The sequence below is a fragment of the Cucumis melo genome, chromosome 10 (assembly GCF_025177605.1).
Source record: "Cucumis melo cultivar AY chromosome 10, USDA_Cmelo_AY_1.0, whole genome shotgun sequence".
Lineage (NCBI taxonomy): Eukaryota > Viridiplantae > Streptophyta > Magnoliopsida > Cucurbitales > Cucurbitaceae > Cucumis > Cucumis melo.
This window is the reverse complement of record NC_066866.1, coordinates 2140941-2164595: the sequence shown is the minus strand read 5'-3', so window position 1 is coordinate 2164595 and position 23655 is coordinate 2140941. Positions and strand designations below refer to the sequence as shown.

Here is a 23655-nt window from a genome sequence, read left to right as displayed (position 1 = left end):
TTTATTATTTAGTTTTTTTTTATTATTTTCTCTCCAAAATTCAAAATAAATTTTAATTATGGCAATTATGATTTGAGTAATTTTAAGAAAATAAATTAGAAGCCCATAGCCATTAATATCAATAAAAGAAAAGATATTATGTTAATTCTTTATCAAAATACATTCCTTCCAATTATTTAACGATAAATTATTATAAAATTTATTAAAATATTTATAAATATAACAAAAATATAAATATATTAAAAGACCCTAGAAATTTAAAAATAATAATTATTATAATTATTGAATTATAGAGTAAAAAATAAAAAAGGAAAAAAGAAAAAAAGAAAAAAATGAATATTATAATTATATATAAAAAAGGAAAAAAGAAATAGGCTTTCTCCCAGTTTTCCTCTCCTCTGAAGTCCTTTTCTCGCTTTTCCTTGAAGAGCGTCTGCAGATTCTCTGGAATTCGCACTTCCCAAAACTCAAAATAAAGAGAAGAAACGAAAAATTAAGAACACAAAGAACCAAAGGGAAAAAAAAAAATCCCACAATTTTGTATTTTGTAATTGCTTTGCTTGCTTACTTGCTTCTTCTTTCTATATAGGAAGAAAAGACTTTTAAAGCCAAACCCAAAAACATTATATAACCGACCTTACAAAGATGAAAAATATATTTATCCTTCTAAACTGCGGCTTTGCTCACTTGTGATCACAAATACTCACTCTCGACCGGTGAGTCTTTTTGAATCAAATGCCAACCGGTATTGCCTTTCCACTGATCTTCTTTCCCTTTTTTAGTAAATTCTATTCCGCTTTTGTTATCTTCGTTGTCCTGATTAATGGGTTCTGATTTGTTTTTCCAATCCTTTCCTCTTTTTTTATTTTCTTTCATTTTTCTCGTTTATCGAGTCCGTTTCTTGGCTGGGTACATTCCGTCGTACTCAAATGACTGGTTGTAAGTTAAAGCAGAGTCATTATGATTGGTTTTTGTTATTGTGTGATTTCGTTTTCTGGGACCTTTTTTTTTCTGTTAATTTGCTTTCTGGGTCATTCTTATTTTGATTTGTTTCGACGTATTTTTGTCATTGGAGTGGGGAATTTTTGTAATTTTTGTTCAATTCTCGTTTGGTTTGATTTTACTTGGATTGCATTTTGATTGCTCTGTTTCGTTTTAATGTGGTTTTGGAGAAGAAATTGCAGGTAAGTCTTTAACTTGACCTTTGTACATTTTTTTTCTTCTCACTTCGTTAGCTTGTTTTCAAGAGAATTATACAATTCAATGACAACCGAGTATTTTATTCTTTTTAACTTCAAGAAGATAAGTCGAATAAGTCGCCTTCATCTTTTACGGAGTTTTTTATTTTTTATTTTTTTAAAAATATGAATGAAAATACTTATGCTCATCAATTATATCCTCTTGTGCCAGGTATTCAGCTGCTTCATTTGTTTTCTGGAATTTTTGTTAGATTGTCTGAATTTCGCCTCAATCATTTTTCTGTGGTTGGAAAATGTACTTTCATCAATAAACTCAAGATTCTACTGAAGAAAAAATTGAAATATTTTCAAGATGATGAGAAGTATTTTCCTTTATTGAAGACGGTTTATTATTATTATTATTGTTATTGTTATTTTCTTTTTCACTTTTCCCTGTTGCAATATTCTTTGCCCGAAGTGTCATTTTGCAGTTTAGCATATTGTCATTACAAAAATCTGATACGCATAAACAAAAATGTAGCAGTACTCTATAATACGGTACTCTACTAATAATTTAAGTGGTGGATTTTGAAATTCTGTTTGATTCCTTCATTTTGCATAGAGATTGATTCTTTTGTATGGCAGTACTCTATAATTCAATCGCTTATTTTTTTCTTGCATATGAAGTGTTTTTCATGATTAATTTCTTTTTTCTTTTTGGTTATTAACAGATCTATTTATCTTGCTGCATTTTTGTGAGTAAAGTAGCATCCCAGTTTAATGGCTCAAGATCATTCTGGTTCTGAATCTCATCAGAAACGGGCTGGTCTTTTGAAAGATCAAGTGAGATTGATTAAGAGAAAGGATTCTGATCGCTATGAAGTTGTTTCAATCCAAGATCCTTTGTCATTTGAGAAAGGGTTCTTCATAGTTATTCGTGCCTGCCAGTTGCTAGCACAGAAGAATGATGGAATAATATTGGTTGGTTTAGCCGGTCCTTCTGGGGCTGGTAAAACAGTTTTTACAGAAAAGATAATGAACTTTATGCCGAGTATTGCTATCATATCAATGGATGACTATAATGATGCAAGTCGAATTGTTGATGGCAACTTTGATGGTAATCACCTTTAGTTTCTTCAGTATTTGGTGAACTATCCTGCTGATACCTCATTAATGATCTCTAAGTAGTTCTTGAAAATGAAATCTAGTGTTTAATCAACATTGTCCAGAGATATGTTTATTAGTTTTCTTAGCTAAATGATTGAATTGAACGTAGGTGTCGAATTCTGTTTCAAATGGATTATAGATAAATGATTCTGTTGTAGAAGGAAAGCTATTTGTGTGACTTCATGATTATGACATCAGAAGGGTACCTATAATAGAATCCTTGTGGAGTAAAAAACAAATAAATCTTTGTGATTTTGGAATGAGTTTGACCTCTGGTAATTCCTTTGCATGATTATTTTATGAATTATTCATATCTTTGGAGCTAAGTAAAAAATGTTCATGATTATTGTGACAATCAAATGTTGACATATGCTTTGTCTTTTCTTTAAAAAAAAAAAAAGAAAACCTGTTATCCTTGCTAGCTGTTTTCTGAGTGGTTCTCTGGAAAAAATGTCATTTCACTGTCAGCATGAAGATTAGATAGTGCTTGGGTAATGTATTAGGGTGATATTTTTGCAACTAGACACCGATTTGAAATTACCCAGCTAGTTGCATCTCTTTGTACCAATTTACTTGACATTGGTTAAATAAGGCTGGACAATTTAACTTGGGAGGCATGGGTAAAACTTTAACTGGTTTCCTTGTCGTTCCATTTCAGATCCACGTTTGACTGACTATGACACCTTGCTCCAGAATGTCCAAGATCTAAAAGCAGGGAAGCAAGTTCAGGTCCCAATTTATGATTTCAAATCAAGTTCCAGAATTGGATACAGGTTGGTTTATCCTCTCAGTATATGGGCTTACTTTTTATATTAAACAAAGCATACGACGAGTAATAAGAGTTTTAAATGGGACTTATTGTGAAGGATTTGATCATTACCCATCTAGTTTTTATGAAAGTTTGTCTGGTTTTGCGAATCGACATGAAATGAGATCTCGTTGATAGATATTTGAGGCTTGAGTTCTTTTTCCTTCTAATTTGTGGGTTAATTTTCAGTTTCTTTAAGACTCCCCCCACTCAGAAGGAAAAAAAGAACCAGAGAGCTCAAAAGAATAGGTAAAAGAAAAAACCCGGGATACATTTTACAACATTTTCTCGTCCTTTGCTTTCACTACAGGACAGTTGAGGTTCCCAGCTCAAGGATCGTGATCATCGAGGGAATTTACGCTTTAAGTGAAAGGTTGCGGCCACTATTGGACCTTCGAGTATCTGTTAGAGGTGGAGTGCACTTTGATCTTGTGAAACGGGTGTTACGTGACATCCAACGTGCTGGCCAAGAACCAGAAGAAATTATTCATCAAATTTCTGAAACAGTTTGTTCTCTCCTGCTAAGCATTTTATTATGGTTTTTCCAGAGTTATCAAGTAAACCTTTTTTCCGCAGGTGTATCCAATGTACAAGGCTTTTATCGAACCAGATCTCGAAACTGCACATATAAAAATCATCAACAAGTTTAATCCCTTTACAGGATTTCAAAGTCCCACCTACATATTGAAGGTTATTCCTTTGGCCCTTATACTTTTTAAGCACTAGTAACAAGAATTACCGAAATGTCATTTTGCTTGCGAACTTTTTCTACTTGACAACCCATTTTTCACTTTGTAGTCAGCGAGAAAGATTTCAGTGGATCAAATTAAGGCTGTGTTAGCTGAAGATCATACAGAACATAAGGAGCAGACATATGACATATATCTGTTGCCACCAGGTGAAGATCCAGAGTCTTGTCAATCATATCTAAGGATGCGCAATAAAGAAGGAAAATACAGTCTTATGTTTGAGGTTGTTCACTGAGTATTTTCTTGTATCCCTGGCTTTATCTTAGTGTTTTCTACTTATTGTCACAAAGGTGTTGGGAAATTGATGGACCATAAACATGTTCGAAGGATAGGGATGCTTTTCAACTAATACATTGAGACATATAGCTTAAAGACTTGTTAGATTACTTTTTTAGTCTTCTGTCGCCCCTTTTATGAGTAAAAAAAAAAAGAGAGAGAGAAAGTTTTGTACTGAATTTTTCTATGGTTCCTGATGTGTTCTATATCATAAATTTCTGAAGGCTAATCTAATTAGTTGGTGTTTGCTTTCTAGCTTGTGTCTAGGTACTGATTATCTCCAGATTTTTTTGCTAAATAAAATGTCCATATTGAGGAGGCTGACCTTTATATTGAAATTGTCGGAGTGATTATATGCCCTTTCTTATGGTGTGCGACCAGAAAATGTTTTAAGACCAAACAGTATGGTTTCATTGGAAAACATGGCATGTTTTATTCTTTTAACTAAAGAATGCTTTATTTCAGTTTATCTACTACTCATTTCCTATATACGAAGTTTGTGGTATACTTCTTAGTGGAAAAAAAAAACTGTATATGCATATGTTGATCAGTAATTTTTTCTTGTAGGAGAAACTACACAGTGTTGCTCTTCTATAAGTTTGCTTGGATTCCATATTACATTTATGGTTTGGTTATTGTTGAACATGCAGGGATTATCATCTAAACCTGTGAATTAGTTTTGTACTCGGATGATGATTGATATTCTGTAGACCAATCTGTGTATGAACTAGTAGCTTAGATGTTGCCAAAACATAAAACAAATGTTCTTTATAAACCCAGAAGAGAGAATAAATCAGAAAACATGTATTATTTTAACTCTCATATAATGTAATCAGTATTCTATTTTGATGAAAACTGTATGACATTTTTATTGAACTTTCACTCTATCCTCTCTTACAGGAATGGGTTACCGATAATCCATTTATCATTTCTCCAAGAATAACTTTTGAGGTCAGTGTGCGTCTTCTAGGTGGACTGATGGCCTTAGGATACACTATAGCAACGATTCTTAAAAGAAGCAGCCATGTATTCTCAGATCACAGAGTGTGTGTGAAAATTGATTGGCTGGAACAATTAAACCGCCAGAATGTTCAGGTAATTGAACAGTGTTGTTTTGTTGTGTCACTATATCTTAATTGATGTTTATTCTAGTTGAGATAGCTGTATAATTTTTTATTCTTCTTTATAACCTAACATATAGCATTTGTTTGTGGTTATCAGACTCTTCCTTTTTTCTTTCTCATTTTTCTTGAGTAGTTTATGGATTGTTCATTGGCTAAATTAAATGAATGACATAAATTTAATTTCTTTAGGCTGCTGATGTTATTACCAACTTCAATCATAAAATTATTCTTTTGTCCATTCTTTAGTTATTACATTTTTTGGACTTGTTTAATGATGGTATTTCCGTCTTTGTCTGATGGAAGAATTACAACACCGTATATTTTAGGGAAAGTGTATTTACAATTTTATCCTTCGTGGGTTGCTTTGTTTGAGTGGTGCCTCAACCTTGTGATTATTCATTCAGAGATAATAATGGGAACACAAGGAGGATACAGTATCATAATACTTAAGGCCACTTGACGAAGTGAAACCAACAACTTCCTAGAAGAAAATTTTTATGATACTGTGCACCATGTGCTGGTTATTTTTTAAAGGCATCCTAGGATCCCTTATGCTTAATTCAATCGTGGTTACTATTGACACCTTGGATTGAATTATTTGATGTAGTTTTGCTCTAAGGATTACGACTTCTTGTCAACTTTCATACTGTAGACTATTTTTAGTCCTACAAACTTATATAGATGGTTAGTAGCTTTAATTAGTTAAGTTGGCGAACCTTGGTAAAAAAGTCATAGGTTTGAATCCCCAGTCCTAGATATGGTTTAACTCGTAGACAAAAAAATCTAATAAAATGATTTCAATCATAGATGCTGATTTTCATTAATTGCTTGATGGCCTTAGTGGATGGTGGCTTGGTATGTCAAGTATATTGGACCTCTTACTTCTTGGTGAAACAGGTTCAAGGAAAAGATCGTCTAGTTGTAAAATATGTAGCAGAGCAGCTGGGCTTGGATGGTTCCTACATTCCTCGTACCTACATTGAACAGATTCAACTGGAAAAGCTTGTAAATGAAGTCATGGTATGAATTCTTTGCACACTGATTTGTTTGTAATCAATTCTTTGTCATTATCATATCATTCTGCAGGCCTTGCCAGATGATTTGAAGTCTAAACTCAGCCTTGACGAGGATCTAGTTTCAAGCCCCAAAGAAGCACTCTCTAGAGCCTCTGCTGATAGAGTTTCCTTGAGAAATAGGAATCTCAAAAGGTTAGACTTCTCTTGTTCAAGTGTTCTATAAGCCATTTGAGGAATCAGATTCATTGGTGAGCCTCTAGTCAATATAGGACTTTCTAGCTTATATTTGAAAGAACCGTATTTAGCAGAGGCTATATGTGCTGCTGTCTTAGGCGTAAAGGCTCTTCTCTTTGAGGCTTAAGGCTGAGTGGTGATTCTGTGGCGTAGATTATTTTCTCTAGAAACATAAAGAACCATTTTAAGCAATCATCTTGGGATGTCAGTACACTGCTGACTACTTTCTTTTCCATTAAAGTTAACATCAGATTCATCCATTAAAATTAAACAAAATACAAGTTCAAGTTTGCTTAACGGCTTAACCACAATCTTGGGATGTCAGTATGCTTAGGATTGTTTCCCCCAAATTTTTTGTTCGTTTTTTGTAGGTTTTGTTGCATTGGCCTGTTTCCTCTCTTCCTTTCTTTCTTCTTGTTCTTTACTTTTTTTTCCCTTCACCCAATGCAGATTTACTTCCTTAAAGTTTTTTATTTTCCCATCTTTTATCAGCTATAAAAAAATACCAAGTTATTGAAAGAAACGGAATGAGAGATTTGAACCCTCTGTACAAAAAGAAACTAGTATAATGGGTTGGCAATCTGACGCTTTACTGACTATGCTGTCTCTCTTCTAATTGACAAAAGGATAATTACTATGCCATGTATAAAAAATAGAAAATGAAGGCATGAAAAACGGCCTTCTTTATTATCTTTGTGTACCCTTTTATTATATAGCTATGTTAATTATAGATATTACGTTTATCGTTTACAATTATTGTTATGTCAAATTTGTAAAATCCTCAAAACATGTCCCATTCCTGCATTGTTTTGTATGCAGTTTTTACTTTTTCATGCATGTTCGTGGGGGGGTTGTTGGATATTAATCCCGATCACAAATATGTTTCTTGCTATATCTAATTCATCAATACTTGTATTCAGCAGTGGCATATCTCAGTCGTACACAACCCAAAGGGAGAAAAAGCTGTCAGGATATGGTTCCAACAACCAAAGATTTGTTGACAGAAATACCGAGTCTCAAGCAATGCTTGCAAACCAGGTAGATCCACATTCATATGAATTCCAGTGTTGTTTGGTTTGTGGTACTCAAACATATTACCTCTCCAATTTTTATCTTACTTTGGTTTTTGTAAACCATTGTGTTGCGTAGGGAGCCATTACTCAGCTTTCTGAACAAATTTCATCTCTAAATGATCGGATGGATGAATTTACAACTCGAATTGAAGAGTTGAACTCAAAGTTAAGCTTCAAGAGGAATTCTCCCAGCCAACAGAACATAAATCTCCAATCTGAAACTTGTAATGGCTCTGTGCCGACTTCCTATTTCGTCTCTGGATTGGGTAATGGTTCCTTGACTGGATCCATTATACCAAGTTCTTCATCCTTTTCTCAGTTGGTCAAGGATTCTCCTATAATGGATGAGGTAAATGACTCAGCTCAGCTGTCATGCTGCTATTTCTGTTCATTAGTTATATGCTCAGATATTACTTGGCTTGTTGATCTCTTATCAGATATCAGGAATCTCGAGGGGGCAACGGCAAGTCATGCACCAATTAGATTGCCTGAGCAATCTTCTCCGAGAACGTGACAACGCAGGGGACAGATCCCGTCAAGTAAGAACAAAGAAGAAAACTATAATGCCCGATCCTGAGCCTCTTACACTTCCTCTCTTGTTGACTCTAGCTGTGGGTGGTGTAGGAATTGTCTTATACAAGAGCTTTTTAAGTCGTAACTGATTCCTATTCCTCAACTAATTCACAGATTAGAAGTGCATTTTTTTCCCTTTTTATTATTGTCCTCTGCTTCGGTTTCCACAAACTGTGTTGCAGTCATCACCCTTCGACGCGGGAAAGACAATGGATCGATTTAACTGATTGAGTCTTTTAGTCGTTGAGAGATTCTGAAGGCAGATAAAATTTGAGCTTTCAAGGTTCTCTTTGAGTTTGAGTTCTATTTGAGAAGGGTGTAATAAACTACTTTCAGTTTGTGGAAAATGAGATGCTCATTCATTTCAGTAGGTAAGGTAGACCATCTTAATAACATTTATCTTTAAAGAATGGAATAGTCTTTCTCTAGCTTCAATCTTCTTTTCTATTTTTTTACGAGAATCCAACTTTCAATCTTGGTCGATTGGACTGTGATTACGTTCGCATCTTTTTTGTTTTTACTCACATATCATACACATTTCAGGTGGATGAATGGTTTCTGGTCTAATTATTATATTTCTCAACTTTGTTTTATGTTTCTCATGACTGTTCCTATAATTACAGTAAATTTTATGGAATCATCAGATGTTGTTACTTTCTCATATTAATTTTATAACTCTATAACTATAGATACTAAAATAAAAGAAAATATTATTTTCCTTTTCTAAATTTATATACTAAAACAAACAATCTTAAATATTTTGAGGCCCAATTAAAACAAACTTCATTGTTAAGTTACTAAAACAGACCTTTCGACGAGGGAAGTGGTAAAAAAATATGAACAAAAATCAAACCATTTATATTTAGATTTTGTCGTAAAAATCAAACTTTTAGTCATCAAGTTGATTTTATCATTCTATTTTCATTATATTAATTAATTTTGATAAAATACTATCTTGATTATATATTTTCATTCTTCAATTTTAACCCTTTTATTTTTATTAAACTAATTAATTTTTATCAAAATTAATTAAATAATAACAATCATTTTCATGCAAGAAAATAAAACATGTAAATATATTGTCAAAGTTGACGTATAAATGATATTTTGACAACACGTTCAACTAATTTGGAAACTAAATTTAAGATTTATTTAAAAGTATATAGATTAAAATTAATCATTTTGAAACTAGGAATGAATTTGAGAGTAGACATGCTAAAATCTTTAAAATTCATACAAAAAAAAATTATGAGGGATAGATAGAACAGAATGATAAAGGATTGTAATCTGTGTGTTCATAACCTTTAACTACAATATTTCATTATCAATTATAAGAAAGTAAAAAGCTGAATTTCGTCGAGAAAAAAAAATTGAATTTTGAGTTAGAACCTACACCGAACGGGGTCCCTTTCACTCAACAGAAACCCTGCCACTGCCCACTCCTTCCCAAACCTTTTGCGTATATTTTCCATTTTTCTTCTTCAATTTTTCTGTTTACACCTTCCTTTCTCCGATCCTTCTCCTACCTGAGACCTGCTGATCACCGCACCGCCACTCTTCTCCGGTTTGTTCCATACTGATCCTCAACTCTCTGATCGGTTTTATCAATTCTACTCCAAACTGCATTCTTTCGTCTGATTTTGGAAACTACGGTGTTTGTTCCTTTCAAAATTTCAACTTTTTGAATTTTTTCCTTGACTTTATGAAATGGGTTTGTAATTTGTGTATCGCTTGCTTGTTGAAAAGAAATCTTTGGTTTTGTTTCTTTCTTGGGATTTTTGTTTCTTCTTTTTCCGAAATGCCCGGGTATAATAACAGGTTCTCATCTTGTTTCTTTTGTCTTGATTGCAGATAAAGAGTGAAATTTATATAAATGGGTGACGTTTTGGGGGTGGATCATTTAAGCGATCTGCCTCAGAGTATTATAGAATGCATTCTCACTAGGTTACCAATTAGAGATGCTATTAGAACAAGTATTTTATCTAGGAGATGGAGATACAAGTGGACTACTCTTACTCAACTTGTGTTTGATGATGATTGTGTTGCAATGTCCAATGATGGAATTTATGAAGACCTTATATATTTTATCACTCATGTTCTTTTTCTTCATGAAGGTCCAATTCACAAGTTCCATCTTTCTGCTACTTACTTGCAGAATACCCCAGATTTAGATCAGTGGTTGCTTTTTCTTTCAAGGAAAGGCATCAGGGAATTGATTATTGAATTAGGAGATGGGGAGTGGTTTAGGGTGCATTCTTGTCTTTTTAACTGTAGCAAATTGACCCTATTGGAGTTGTATCGTTGTGAATTGGATCCACCTCCTACCTTTAAGGGGTTTTTATGTTTGAAAAGCCTAAAACTTCATCAAGTTTTGATTGCACCTGAAGACATTGAAAGTCTTATTTCTAATTGTCCTCTTCTTGAGAGTTTGGCGCTTTCTTATTTTGATAGTCTAGTGCTTAATATCTGTGCTCCGAATCTTAAGTACCTCTATCTTGAAGGCGAGTTTAGAGACATATGTCTTCAAAACACGCCACTCTTGGTTTCAATTTCAGTTGCATTATATATGAATGATGAATCTGAGCCCTTTGGCGATATTTCTGATTGCAATTATGAAAAGTTTCTTGGTGGGGTGCCTTATCTTGAGAAACTTACAGGACATGTTTATTTCACGAAGGTATGATAGTTCTAATATACTTACACATTTGATGATCCGTGCTTCTGTTGCAGAGCTTTATTTTTAATGTTCGGTTTAAGGAATAAAATGTGATTCTCATCTCCTACCCCCCACCCCTCTCTTTCCCAAAAGTATTTGAGTATAGGTAATAGTGCAAGAACTCTGCCGGTTTCATACATCTATTTAAAGAGTATTGAACTGCACCAAGTCAGCTTTGAAGATATGAACGAGATACTTGTAGTGCTTCGTTTGATTACCAGCTCCCCAAATTTGGAGGAACTTCAAATATCGGTAATTGGTTTTCTTTTCTTTTTTCTTCTTTTTTTCATTCTTCCATTTTTCTATGTGGCTCTGTTCTTGAATCAGTGTGAACGTTTTAGTAATTTTGTTTAACATGGGAATGGTAAAATCTTTTTCTACCTATTGATTTCAAACAGGGCTCGTCAAATCCCGTGGCCGCTTCAGAAGCACCTGACTTGGACTTTTGGGAGAATGAATGCCCCTCGAACCTCACATTTGGTAAACTTAGAGTTGTGAAAGCGACAGATATGTCTGGTGTACCACACGAGATGGAATTTATTAAATATTTGCTTAGGAATTGCCCGGTACTTGAGATAATGAGTATCAGACCTTGTGTCTATGTTACTGATCGACGATTGAATATGTTGATTGAATTGTTAAAATTTAGGAGGGCTTCACCTGAAGCAGAAATTTTGTTCATCCAGGAATAGTTGTAGTTGTAAAGTTCCTTTTTTCATTTTATACCTGCATTCATAAACAATGTTCTTTGGTAAATAGATAAGTTTATGGAAGCTTTTATTGATATCCTTTATCGTGAAATCAAGAACGAATCATATTACCCACTTCTGTTATATGATGTGAAATTTCTTCTCTTGTCATTCTGTCTTATCAGGTGCAAGAGTTCTTTAAGAAACATTGTTATCAACTTTATATTGAATCATGTATGATGACATTCCCTTACTTTCTCACAACGTTGAGTTGAGTATCCCCTTTGAATGTTTGGAGAAACTACCCCATAACATTGTAGTTTTTCCCCCTTATAATAGTCTTCTGGATAATCCTTGAACTAGCAGGAACATTTAAGGAGCCAACTGTTTTAGGTTGATAATCAAGTCTCTAAAAATTGGTTTCGAGCAAAATTCAATCCAATATTACTATTATGAGCACGTGAACTTGAACTGTACAATTACGAGTTATCTCCACTAACACAGGAGCCTCAACATGAGGCTGACATATGACAGACTCACTTTGATAATGTCTCATTCTGTAGGAAAATACATGTTGGGATTTTGGGATTCTTTGTAATGAAGAAAAAAGAAAAACTGTATAAACATTATCTTGGTCCAGAAAGCTCCATGGCTTGCGCAAGCAGGGAAGAGTCATCTGTAAGATCAGAATATCGCTCCGATGAAGAGAACTCGTTGACTCTGTATCTGTTTGCATCTGCCCTCTGAGAAGCTTCCCATTTCTCCGCAAGTCCATCCCCTTCAAGCATTCTGACCACTTCAGACATCTTAGGTCTGGTGGTTGGAAGATACTGTGTGCATAAGAGAGCTACTTGAACCATTTCTTCTAGTTCAATTCGGTCATAATTGCTCCTTAGATCCTTATCAACTAGTAGTTCAAGCTTCTTTTCTTGGTGAATTTTCTTGACCTGCAATCACAGAGGAAAAAAAAAAGATTTGCAGTTTATATGAACTGAGTCAAATGATGAGTTCTGTATTAGAATTGATATTTGACATCTTTTTCATGTACAGATTACAGCAAGTTGTTTCAGGTACTGTTTCTTGCTCACCCAATCAAGCATCGCTCCTTTCTGATTAACAGCTTTTCCAAATTCAAGAGCTCTCTGTCCTGTGATCAACTCAAGAAGAAGAATTCCATATCCAAACACATCAGTTTTCTCGGAAGATTGGCCAGTGGAGAGATACTCAGGAGCTATATGGCCAACAGTTCCTCGTACAGCAGTTGTTACATGTGAATCTCTATGATCCAACAGCTTTGCCAGTCCAAAATCTCCCACCACAGCCTCGCAATAATCATCAAGCAATATATTTGCAGCCTTGACATCTCTGTGTATAATCTTGGGGTCACATTGCTCGTGCAAATACAGTAACCCTCTTGCTGCTCCCAATGCTATTCTTTTCCTGGTGCTCCAATCCAGAGCTGGCTTTGCTGTTAAATGTAAAAACATTCAGTAGTCATCGTTAAAACCTCGAAACAAACATGTCTTTGTTTTGTCTGTTTCATGCCGTACCTTTGAGACGAGATGCAACACTGCCGTTCGACATATAGGGGTAAACCAACAGTCTTTCCGTGGTTGTCATACAGAATCCGTAGAGACGGAGGAGGTTCCGGTGCACAGCTAAGCTGATCATCTCAACTTCAGTCTGGAATTGGATTTCTCCTCTCATTGCATTTCCATCTTTTAACCTTTTCACTGCTATAATTGTACCATCTTGAAGATACCCTTTGTAAACATTCCCAAATCCACCTTTTCCTACCAAGTTTTTACCGCTGAAGTTGTTTGTAGCGGCTTGAAGCTCTCTGAACTGGAAAATCCTTAGATTCCCAAGGCAAACTTCTTCAAATCTTTGATCTGAAACTTTAATGAACTTTCATTAATATCAAAATGTTATTAATTATTGGACTAATTAAATTCATTAGCATACCATTAACATCGAAGAAAATCTGCTGGTTGTGTCGTTGCCTCCACCAAATAAAGAAGCCAACCCCAATGGTTAACAGAAAAACACATCCAAGGCTTGAGCCAAAAGCTAAGGCTAATTTGTGGCCCTTGGATCTCCCAGAAGGTTGTGGATCTTGAACGTAAACAGGAAAAAGAAAAGATGAATTAGATTAAATTTTATACCAAACATCTTAAAGACGATAATAAGAGCCATCATGAAGCTAAAGTTCAGTCAAAAAGTTGGTGCTTGGACATTGTGAATCTCAACATAAACTTATCTAAAGCAAAGAGAAAAAGCCATGATTTCAAGTTTGAAACAGGAAGAGAGCGGGAAATTTGATTACTTTGAGATGTATTGACAGCAAATAAGAGAGGTGGAGCAGTTCCATTGCAGCTATGCTCTGACCCAGGTGAGCAAATGAGCGAATTCCCAGCAAGGCTTTGTAAATTCGAACATGAAATTAATAATCTAAGAACAAAAAAGGGCTTTAATAAACCAGAAAAAAAAATTGAGTTTGAACAGTAACTTACTTGTAGGTTTTAGCTAGTAATCTGGGCAATGGGCCACTCAGATTATTAAAAGACAGGTCCCTGTAACAAGATATGTACTATAATCATCAATCAATTAACCCCATGAAAGATATGGTTTAATCTCAAAATCTTCGTCAAAAGCAAAAGGTTTAAGAAATAAGTACTTACAACAATGCCAGCTGAGTCATGTTGGCCAAAGATGAAGGAATAGCCCCCGAAAGACTGTTGTTATTTAGTCTCCTAATCACAAAGAACAAAGTTAATTAAATTTATCCTAATCCTATCAACTTAACTTCTGGTTTCATCAGTGATTTTCATGTTTCAGAGTAATAACCTCTGTAATATCATTTTCTCTTGATTAATATTTAATTGAATTTACCTTAACTAATCGGAATAAGATTTGAAGTCCATTGGTGATTGCCAATGGGTTAATTACACAAACAAGAAACTTACAGATATTGAAGACTCTTAAGATGGGAAAGAGAAGAGGGAATTTCTCCATGGAAGCCATTGCTTGAAAGATCAAGAGTGTCAAGGCTAGGTATGTTCCCAATCTCCATTGGAATTGTTCCTGATATATTATTGTCCTGTAGAAGCCTGTAAATTTTTTTAAATAAATTTGTCTTTTTTAAGATACAGCGAAGAAGAGATATCTTTTTTCTTTTTCATGGAGTTCATGAAGAAGATGACTGACAACTCACACAGACTGAAGATTTGTCAAATTTCCGATGCTGGGCGACAAGCTACCGGACAAGTTCTGACTTGGAGCTCCTCTGCAGTGAATTATCAATTCATCCATAAGAACAAATAAGTACTAGAGTTTTGTTTTTCTTTTTGGAAATTTATAGGAATTCATTTGAACTCTTGTTGTTCTTACAAACTAATGACAAATTTCTCTGAAGAACAAGTAATCATGCTCCAACTACATGGATCCACAGCGTTTTCATCCCAATTAAGAACAGAATGTGGGTCTTTCAAAGCAGCTTTAATAGCCATCAAAGCTTGAACTGAAAAAGAAAAGAAAAAAAAAAAACAATCTTTAGAGATGAACAAGAAGATACAATAAGAACTTAATCAAAGATTTCCATTAACAATACCTTCAATATTAACACCTTTTTCAGTAAGCAAACCATTTCCAGAAAAATTCCACAACAACAAGAGAAAAATGGAAACTTTTATTCTAATTCCCATTTGAATCATATTCTTGAAATGATATTGAAGATGGGAATTTTGTTTTGGTTAGAAGATGAGCTAAAGTTGCTCACACACAACCAACTTTCAACTGATAATTTTGTTGCTGGTATGTTTTTTTTTATACGACTTTTGGTAAAATTGGAAAAGAATGAAAGTGGTTGAATTTTCAATTGTTCAAAGCCTTGATGTCAGAGAGAGAGAGAGAGAGAGAGAGATGGAATGGCTTTTTTCTTTGGGTAGTAAAAAAGAGAAGCCAACATGCCAGCCAGTGGCCTGAGAAAAGTGGAGAAAAGAATATGGAAAAGTTAAGGGCCTTAAGGGCAAAGTTAACCAATTTGTTGATACTTATATAGCAAAGAAAAAATCTCCTTTAATCATGCATGAGTTTGAAGAGGGTTGTGTGTGGGAAACTGGGAATTCCCCTAAATTTAGAATATTCTTCTTTCTTACCCAACTTTCATCCTTATTTCATTTTGGCTCTTTCATATTTTAAAATGCTTAGTTTGGTTTTGGTGTTGTTTTACCCTTTGATATCTGTCTTATCAATTATTCCTCTTGTTTTACTAATAGTTCTTATTTGAATATGTTATACTTATTCCTTGAAGCTAAAGTCTCCTCTATAAGGACTTATGTCTAGGATTCGGACTAGAATTTGAAATTTGAATTTGATACTTGATGGCCTCGACATTCTCTTGCGTTTTCGCTTTGTCATCTCTATTTGTCTCGAAGGTTCCTAACCTATATATATGCTTCTTATTGAATATATGTTGATACTCATTCTTGAAACTAAAGTCTCCTCTGTAACGACTCAAGTTCAAGATTTGTACCAAGATTTGGAATCTGAATTCGGTATCCAATGGTCTCGACATTTTCATGTGTTCTCACTATCTCATTATTGTTTGTCTTGAAAGCCTTTAAGAATAAAAGTTGTCCTACAAACTAACACAAGTTCTTTCAGCATACTTTATATCACTTTCATGCATCTTAGAAAATAACTAAGAGGTCATCCAACATAAAATTGCTCTAAGCTAAGCATACATAACTTTACATTTTTTTTTTTTATAATTATTTGAATAGTACTTATGTTCTTCCATTTTTTTTAAATGGTTTTTGTTTTTCATCAGAAAAGATTTTGAATTGAAAATTTAAAAATACAGGAAATAAAATGTAATTGAAATTAATTTTGTTTTGTTGTGTGATTGAGTGTTGGAATTGCTTTTGTTTTTGCACTGTGGACTTTGCTTATCAAACATTCTCCCTCACTATTTCACATTCCCTACCACTTTTTTCTTTCATTTATTTTTCTTTTTAGGGTTTCCTAATTTGTTTATTTAGGTTAAATTCTAAGTCTCCCAACCTTTTCCTCTCAATTTTCTTCCATCATTCCATTCTCCGTTCTAAATATTAAACTTAAAAATAAACATTTTACTGTTATCAAATTTTTAAAAATATTTTCAAAAATCAAACTAAAATTTAAAAATCGAAAAAATAAAGTAAGAACATGCTAAAAATGTCCGACTCTTGTAGCCTTGTATTAAAAAAAATATGCAAATCATTCTAAAACAACGAGGAAAAATTAATTTAATTTTTAAAAATAAAAAATAAAAGAAAATTTATTTTAAATGACAAAATATTTATAAATATAGCAAAATATGACCGTATAATTACGATAATACTATTTATTACCATCTATCACAAACAAACCATAATATTTTATTATATTTTGATCAATATTTAATTATGGAACGGTGAACTCTCGTATTTTAAAGTCTAATAAGTGTAAAAGAGAGATAATTAATAAAGAGTGTAAATAAAATTAATAGTGAAAGTGGATTATTCTAATGCACTCAAGCTGTCTATATATCCATCGTACTGTCCATTCCATAAACAATCTAAAAGCATTCTACTTTTAAAAGCAAACACTCTCTCTTTTACATTAATAAAATTATTTTCTTCTTCTTTTCTTTTTTCTTTTCTTACTGTGGGTCCTAAATTTCAGTTGTCAGAAAAAGCAGTGTGATCAAAATCAGACGGCTCAACTTGAACCTACGAATTATTCTATATCTTTTCCATTCAGAAACATTTTTAGTGTAAAAGGTATTTGACCAAAGTCAACTATATAAGAAAGTATGTTCCCATAACTTTTTCATCTCTTATTATGTTTTTTTTTTCCTTTCCGAAAAGATTATTCTTTTAGTTTTATTTTATATTTTAATACGCTCGAGTTAACCCATACAATTCTTCTCTTATGCTTAACTTAACCTTAGTTAACATTGTTAACATTAGGGATATAAGAATAACCTGACATCCCAAATAACTCGAAACCATATTATAATATTTGGGTTAGGTTCTAAAATTTTGTTTACACCTGTCGTGCCTCACATCTCTGCGTTATTCTTCTCTCTCTCGTCTTGGCTTCTCATCTTGCACCTCTCATTCTCACTGTCCATCGTTGCCAGCTTCTCATCAGCGTTCTATCAATACTACGACCTCTCTGACTTCATGTTAGTGATTATTTATTTTGAGCTCTTTTTTATTTATTTAAAATTTACTAGATCTGCATTTTTAGTAGTTTTTGGGTGTTTTGAGTTTAAAAATTTAAGAATGAAAAAAAAAATAGAAATTGACAACTTAAGTCAACCATATTTTAAGAGTTAGGTTGGGAATACTATTCGAGTTAACAATCCAACCAACTCAAAAGATATGAGTTGGAGACCCAACCCAACTCGTTTACATATCTAATTAGCATGATTTTAATAGCTAGAAGTCAACATATAAATCTACTATCTTCATGGTTATTGTATTAAAAACACATTGACTAATTTTTTTTAGTTCAACCACTTTTAATAAAATTTAAATTTTAAATATAGTAAGTAGATATTTTTCTAAAATTACGGTGAAAATGTAAGCAATTTATAAAAGATTTGTACTAAACTTAACATCTGGAAAACATAGACTAAACATGAAAATTTCCCAAAGTACAAGAATGGTATTTTAATTTAATTTAATTTAGTTTAATTATTTATTTATTGCAAAATGGTGTCCAACATTTATCTTAATCGTATTTAAAATGACTTGATTCTAAAATATTAATTAAAAGTCAAATCAAAAGAAAACCCTACAAATTATTTCAACAATTATTAGTTCTGTTTATTGGAATAAAAGAATTAGTTAACAGTAGATTTAAGAATATCTATCATTTAGAAGTTGAGTTGTAATTTTCAAAAACTTGAACATATATGGTCTCTGAAAAACAATCATTGCATTAATTAATTCAATGAGATGTCATAAATGTAAAATCATAACATTATTCATTGACTTAAGATGTTTTTGTAATTATGATTAGTTGATTGGGTTAATTTCATTGTGTATTTATGGAAATTTGACATAAATGGTAAAATTATTAAAACGAAAAGTAATTAAATTAATTCATAATATCAATCATGGCACTCAGATTCTTTCAAAAATTCCACAAAAGTCCAACAAATATCACAAACTTTAATCTTTTTAAAGTAAAAAATTGCAGTATTTCTTAAGCCATCTCATCCCATTAGACTAACTCAACTTTTTATAGTTTAACAAATGATTGTGTGAGATTCGAACTGTTGATGATATATGTCTTTCAGTAAATAGAGAGACACATAAGTTGACAATCAATGATAAAACCTAACTTTTAGGTACATATCGATAGTATCTCCTGTCTTTATCTTTATGCATCTCACTAAATTGTTCAATCATAATTTGTCATCTGACAATTTTCTCTTTTCTTATTTTGAAATATTTTGATATGAATGGTGAAAAGGGTCGATATGCACATATGCACTCAAATAACGTGCTTGATCAAATATATTGAAAGTAATTAGTGTTGAACATTTCATTATATATATTTAATTTAATGTGGGTAAAATCTAACAACAATGAAGATGGAGAAGTTGGTAGATGGAAAAGAAATAGAAAGTCAAAATAGAAAAAAACACATAGTGTCTTAGAAACAAAGTCAGAAACCACTAAGAAGAAAATTAGAAGAGTTTAAATTAAATTTTAAAAAAAAGTCAGAATATAATTAATATGAAAAGGTAATATACATACATACACATATATATATATACATACATAAAAAAATGCTAATATATCATAGTTCCAACTAACGTTACGAAACATATATCATATGGTATCATCAAAGAGATCATTACTAAAGATAATATCAATTAATGCGTCATTGATTGAGTCGTCCAGATGATAATAATTTACACGACATTTCTAATTTAGAGACAAAATCGACATGTTATAAACCCTAACTACAACTAAAATGTGATGGATATGGAAATGGATATGAATGTGTGTTTTTTTAGGGTTTTGGGAAGTTGGTATAGCTTTATAATTTTTCCACCCACTTCTTGGCTTTGCAACAGCTGAGAGTAAGACATGCAAACCAAAAGGAAATGAAAGAGTCAAAAAGAAAGCTAACTTCTCTCTTTCAAAGACATTTATTTATTTATGCATGCATTGAACCCTACTTTCCAAATCACTTCCCAATTATTGTTCCCTTTTCATTTCAAAATTATTCAAACTCTGTGTGTTTTCTTATCAACAATTTGTACAAAACCCTAATCATTTTGTTTTTTTTTTTTCCTAATATATATATATATATAGCCTTAAGTTTGCTTCTGAATTTCTCTTTTTTCCCCACCATTTTTTTCTTTTTTAATTGTAAACCTCTAATAAGATTAATTCTTTCATATCAATTTTAATATTTTTATTTTTATTATTATTATTGTTTTTGATAAAATAGTTGAAAATGCTACTAAAGTCTCATTTCGATTAGATAAAGAGATGATTGTGGATATATAAATAAAAACAAAATTTTCAATGAATATGAAATACCATTACCCTACCGATAAAACTACGAGACAAAGATTTCACTTCGAATACATTCATATTCGTCAATTACATTTCTAAAATGTCTTTGGATCTTAGTGGAAATCAAGGACAAGAATGAGACACCACAAAGAGGGAAAAAGAAATAATATACTTTTTTTTAAATGAAAAAAAAAAAACATGTTTGGGGATTCTCTAATTATTTACCATGATTTATTCGAGATGAGTGGAAGAATAAAACTTCACGTAAGAATAATTAGTTATATAAAATTAATTTAATCTTACATAGGACAAATTTTTTCTTACACATATGTGTCACACTCGTTGTTAGGTACAAATCCATATAAATTATTTAGTTCGACATAAAAAGACTCCTAAGTAACTTTTATAGTAAGAGTTATTTATGAAAATTTTATGAAATTTTAAACTCTAATTAAAATTTAAATTATGGAGACTGATTAATTATATAGATTAAATTTAGTAACATTTTAAATATTTACTGTTTGTGTAACAAAATTAATTAGGTTAGTCTTTTTTAAATATTACAGATCTGTTATTTCGTCTTTTTCTCTTATGCAATTTGTTTCTATCGTTTTTATTGTTTTTTTTTTTTTTTCACTACGATTTCTTTCAACCATATTTTTTGTCAGTTGTGATTTCTTTTCATCGTCTTTCTTCTTTCTTAGAACCAAATCTAAAGGATTGTGTATAAATAATTTTGAAAAAAAATCGTTTAAATTGGAGTAACCAAATTTAAACGATTGTGTAAAAAAATAAATGATCATATAAATCTAAATGATCGTGTTGCAAAAAAATTTAAAAAAATCGTTTAGCCAAATCTAAACAATTTTGAAAATTTTTTTATCAAATTTTAAAGAAAAAAAATCAAATTTGGGTAGCACAAAATTTAAGCGATCGTGTAACCAAATTAAACAAAAGAATTGAAAAAGTAAATCGTTTATATTTAGCTATCCAAATATAAACGGTAATGTACCAAATATATTAAGCGTGTGTTTTACGGGACATTTTTTATATTTTTAATAGAAGGTTTGTGGGCTTTTTCCGTTTCAAAATTGTTGTTAGACCCCTTAAATTTATAATTTGACAAACTTATTTTCAAAGTAGATATTGCTTGGTCTTGTAATTTGAATTTTTTGGTGAATTTCTTTGTTGATTATTCTACAAGGAATACTATCTTTATTCTTTTTCGTGTATTTCTGTATTTTTTAAAAAAAGAATAACTTCCTTTCAAACATAAAGAAAATGTAATCAGAAATTAAAGTGTCTTTTTTTTTGGGTAAAAGTTGTTAAAAGTTAGAAAGCTATTTACTCAATAATTATTCATCACTACATTTATGGTTATTGTTGGTTCTAATCAAAGTTTTTAACATTTTTGGTTATAGTTGGTTCTAATCAAAGTTTATAACATTGATAACAATCTATCTATCTATCTATCTATATCTATATATATATATATATATATATATATATATATATATATATATATATATATATATATATATATATATATATTTACATAGAGATCTTAATTTAATAAAAATACAAGTGAATGTTTCTAAAAGAATTATAAAAACATACAATTTAAAAAATAAATTCAAAATTAGTAAACAAAAATTTTACGATTTCAAAACAAGTAATAACATAATTAGTTTATTATTGTTTTTATTTTATGCTTCACGAATATTTTTAGAATATAACAAAAAGTATTGATTCATTCCATACATCTATATATCAAACTATGAAAATTTGAAAACAAAAAATATCGATAACATATGACACGTTGATGTCAATTAACATTTATAAAATAAAAATTGTATAAACATAAGATTCAAAAAATAAATTTAAAATCAGTAAATAAACATTTTACCATTTTTAGAAAAAGAGTTATTGTTTTTGTTTTATTTATATTAGTAATATTTTGTTATTTATTATTTATATGTCATGAATATTTTATGATATAATAAAAATTTCGATAGATTCGTTAGGTTAACGTTGAACTCGTGAAAACATAAAAAGACCGAATTATGGATAAAAAATCAATATTATAAATTTAAAATATTATTGCTAAAATACTCATATAAAATAAAAGTAAAATAGAAAGATGCATTAATTATAATCATTTGATTGAATATTTACGTCAATCACCATTTATGATAATTTGGAAAACATTTCTTTCCCTCAAGTTGATTTAATCTTTTTCTTTTTCATCTTTGAATCAATCTCAAGCATGAAAAGGAAAAATGAAAATGGAAAATAATAAGTAATGGGTTTTGCTTTTGTAGTCCAATCAAAACTAGAGGGTGGGGGGGGGGGGGGGGGAAGGGAAAAGAAAGACACAGCCTAGCAGCCTTTTTCAATCCTTTTGTTGAGACGTGACAAAAGGCAAAACTTTGCTTTGGATTAATTAAAGGCAAAACAAATTTTCAATTATAAATTAAATTCACATTTTCAACACACATTTAATTCCAATAATTAAATAATTAAATAATTTGAATTTATATATCTTTCTCCCTTTTTAGCACACATAATTTTCTCATAATAATTTGATTTAACGATGCATCAAAGAAAGTTAAATTGGAAAGAGAAAAAATAAATTAAATTAAAGCTAAAAATTAAATTATTAATTTGGACTCCAAAAGAGAAAAAAAAAAAAAAGATGAATATAAGACTTCAAAGATTTGTTTGTCTATCTAAATCCTAATGATTTGAAGTTAATCAATGCAACTTTTCTTTTGATTAGCCTATAATTAAAAAGTAACTTTCTTTTAATTATTTGTTCCTTTAGAAAATACAGAATTATAAATTAGGTAAGTGAAAAAGAATCTAAATATCTACTATTATTTTGTGAATTTAAGAAAAGTACTAATATTGACTATTTACTTGAATCCTTATAAATTTGCTACAACAAAATGTCACAAAATGTTATGAAATATATATATTAATACTTTATATGTTAATCAAATAATAATAATATTTTTATAGGAGCTAGTTGAATCACAGTAGAATTTTCTATTATCATAAAAAATTTCATCAAAATTAGTTCACCTTTCATTTATGTTCGTAGAAAATTTGATCCTCAACGATTGATCTAAATTGCATGTACATGTCCTTTTTTTTTTTTACGAAATCCTATAAAAGAACTCGCTAGAATATATTGCAAACATTTGATAGACTATCACAAAAGTTTATAGACTTTTACGTATTTGCAATTTTATCCCTAAAATTGGTAGGCATTATAAATATGGAGAATTATATTTCTTCATGGACAGGGTAGCAAGTGAAAAAATGGGCCTTTGCTTTCAAGACGAAATGAAGGCCCAAAGTTTTTGGACTTTGGAGAAAAAAATATTGAAATTAATTTGTGGCTGCTGGGATTCGAGCCCAGGTCTCTACGGCCACAACGTAGAATTCTTACCACTAAACTACAGCCACCGTGTTGGTGTTGC

At 31.4% G+C, this 23655-nt stretch overlaps 3 protein-coding genes and 1 non-coding gene across 13 annotated transcripts; 2 read left to right on the top strand and 2 right to left on the bottom strand.

Moving 5' to 3' along the window:
- The first annotated feature begins 395 nt into the window (after positions 1–395).
- LOC103489217 (inorganic pyrophosphatase TTM2) lies at positions 396–8626 on the top strand. 7 transcript variants are annotated; one of them, XM_008448283.3, is made up of 12 exons: positions 396–716; positions 1910–2295; positions 3004–3118; positions 3464–3659; positions 3730–3843; positions 3952–4125; positions 5079–5273; positions 6200–6322; positions 6389–6510; positions 7476–7590; positions 7702–7974; positions 8063–8626. In XM_008448283.3, the coding sequence occupies exons 2-12, from the start codon at positions 1959–1961 to the stop codon at positions 8285–8287; spliced, it is 1989 nt and encodes a 662-aa protein (XP_008446505.1). In that variant the 5' UTR covers positions 396–716; positions 1910–1958; the 3' UTR covers positions 8288–8626. The 7 variants fall into 7 exon arrangements, with proteins under 7 accessions (XP_008446505.1, XP_008446501.1, XP_050947066.1 ...); XM_008448279.3 differs by having other exon boundaries at positions 7473–7590; XM_051091109.1 differs by having other exon boundaries at positions 396–745.
- A 920-nt stretch (positions 8627–9546) lies between these two features.
- On the top strand, positions 9547–11700 carry LOC103489218 (F-box/FBD/LRR-repeat protein At1g13570). The gene is made up of 4 exons (XM_008448284.3): positions 9547–9762; positions 10050–10875; positions 11008–11166; positions 11313–11700. Exons 2-4 carry the CDS (start codon positions 10072–10074, stop codon positions 11604–11606), a joined length of 1257 nt encoding a protein of 418 aa, XP_008446506.2. The 5' UTR covers positions 9547–9762; positions 10050–10071; the 3' UTR covers positions 11607–11700.
- A 323-nt stretch (positions 11701–12023) lies between these two features.
- LOC103489220 (protein NSP-INTERACTING KINASE 2) lies at positions 12024–15629 on the bottom strand. Of its 4 annotated transcripts, none has more exons than XM_008448285.3 (11): positions 15214–15629; positions 14994–15123; positions 14818–14889; positions 14570–14713; positions 14285–14356; positions 14117–14176; positions 13930–14024; positions 13569–13718; positions 13154–13501; positions 12692–13071; positions 12024–12550 (listed from the first exon to the last, which is right to left on the bottom strand). In XM_008448285.3, exons 1-11 carry the CDS (start codon positions 15314–15316, stop codon positions 12230–12232), a joined length of 1875 nt encoding a protein of 624 aa, XP_008446507.2. In that variant the 5' UTR covers positions 15317–15629; the 3' UTR covers positions 12024–12229. The 4 variants fall into 4 exon arrangements, with proteins under 4 accessions (XP_008446507.2, XP_008446508.2, XP_008446509.2 ...); XM_008448286.3 differs by having other exon boundaries at positions 13154–13495; positions 15214–15628; XM_008448287.3 differs by lacking the exon at positions 15214–15629 and having other exon boundaries at positions 14811–14889; positions 14994–15043.
- A 7940-nt stretch (positions 15630–23569) lies between these two features.
- TRNAH-GUG (transfer RNA histidin (anticodon GUG)) lies at positions 23570–23641 on the bottom strand. The gene has a single exon. It is a non-coding gene; the product is annotated as a tRNA-His (tRNA).
- Between the last annotated feature and the right edge of the window lie 14 nt (positions 23642–23655).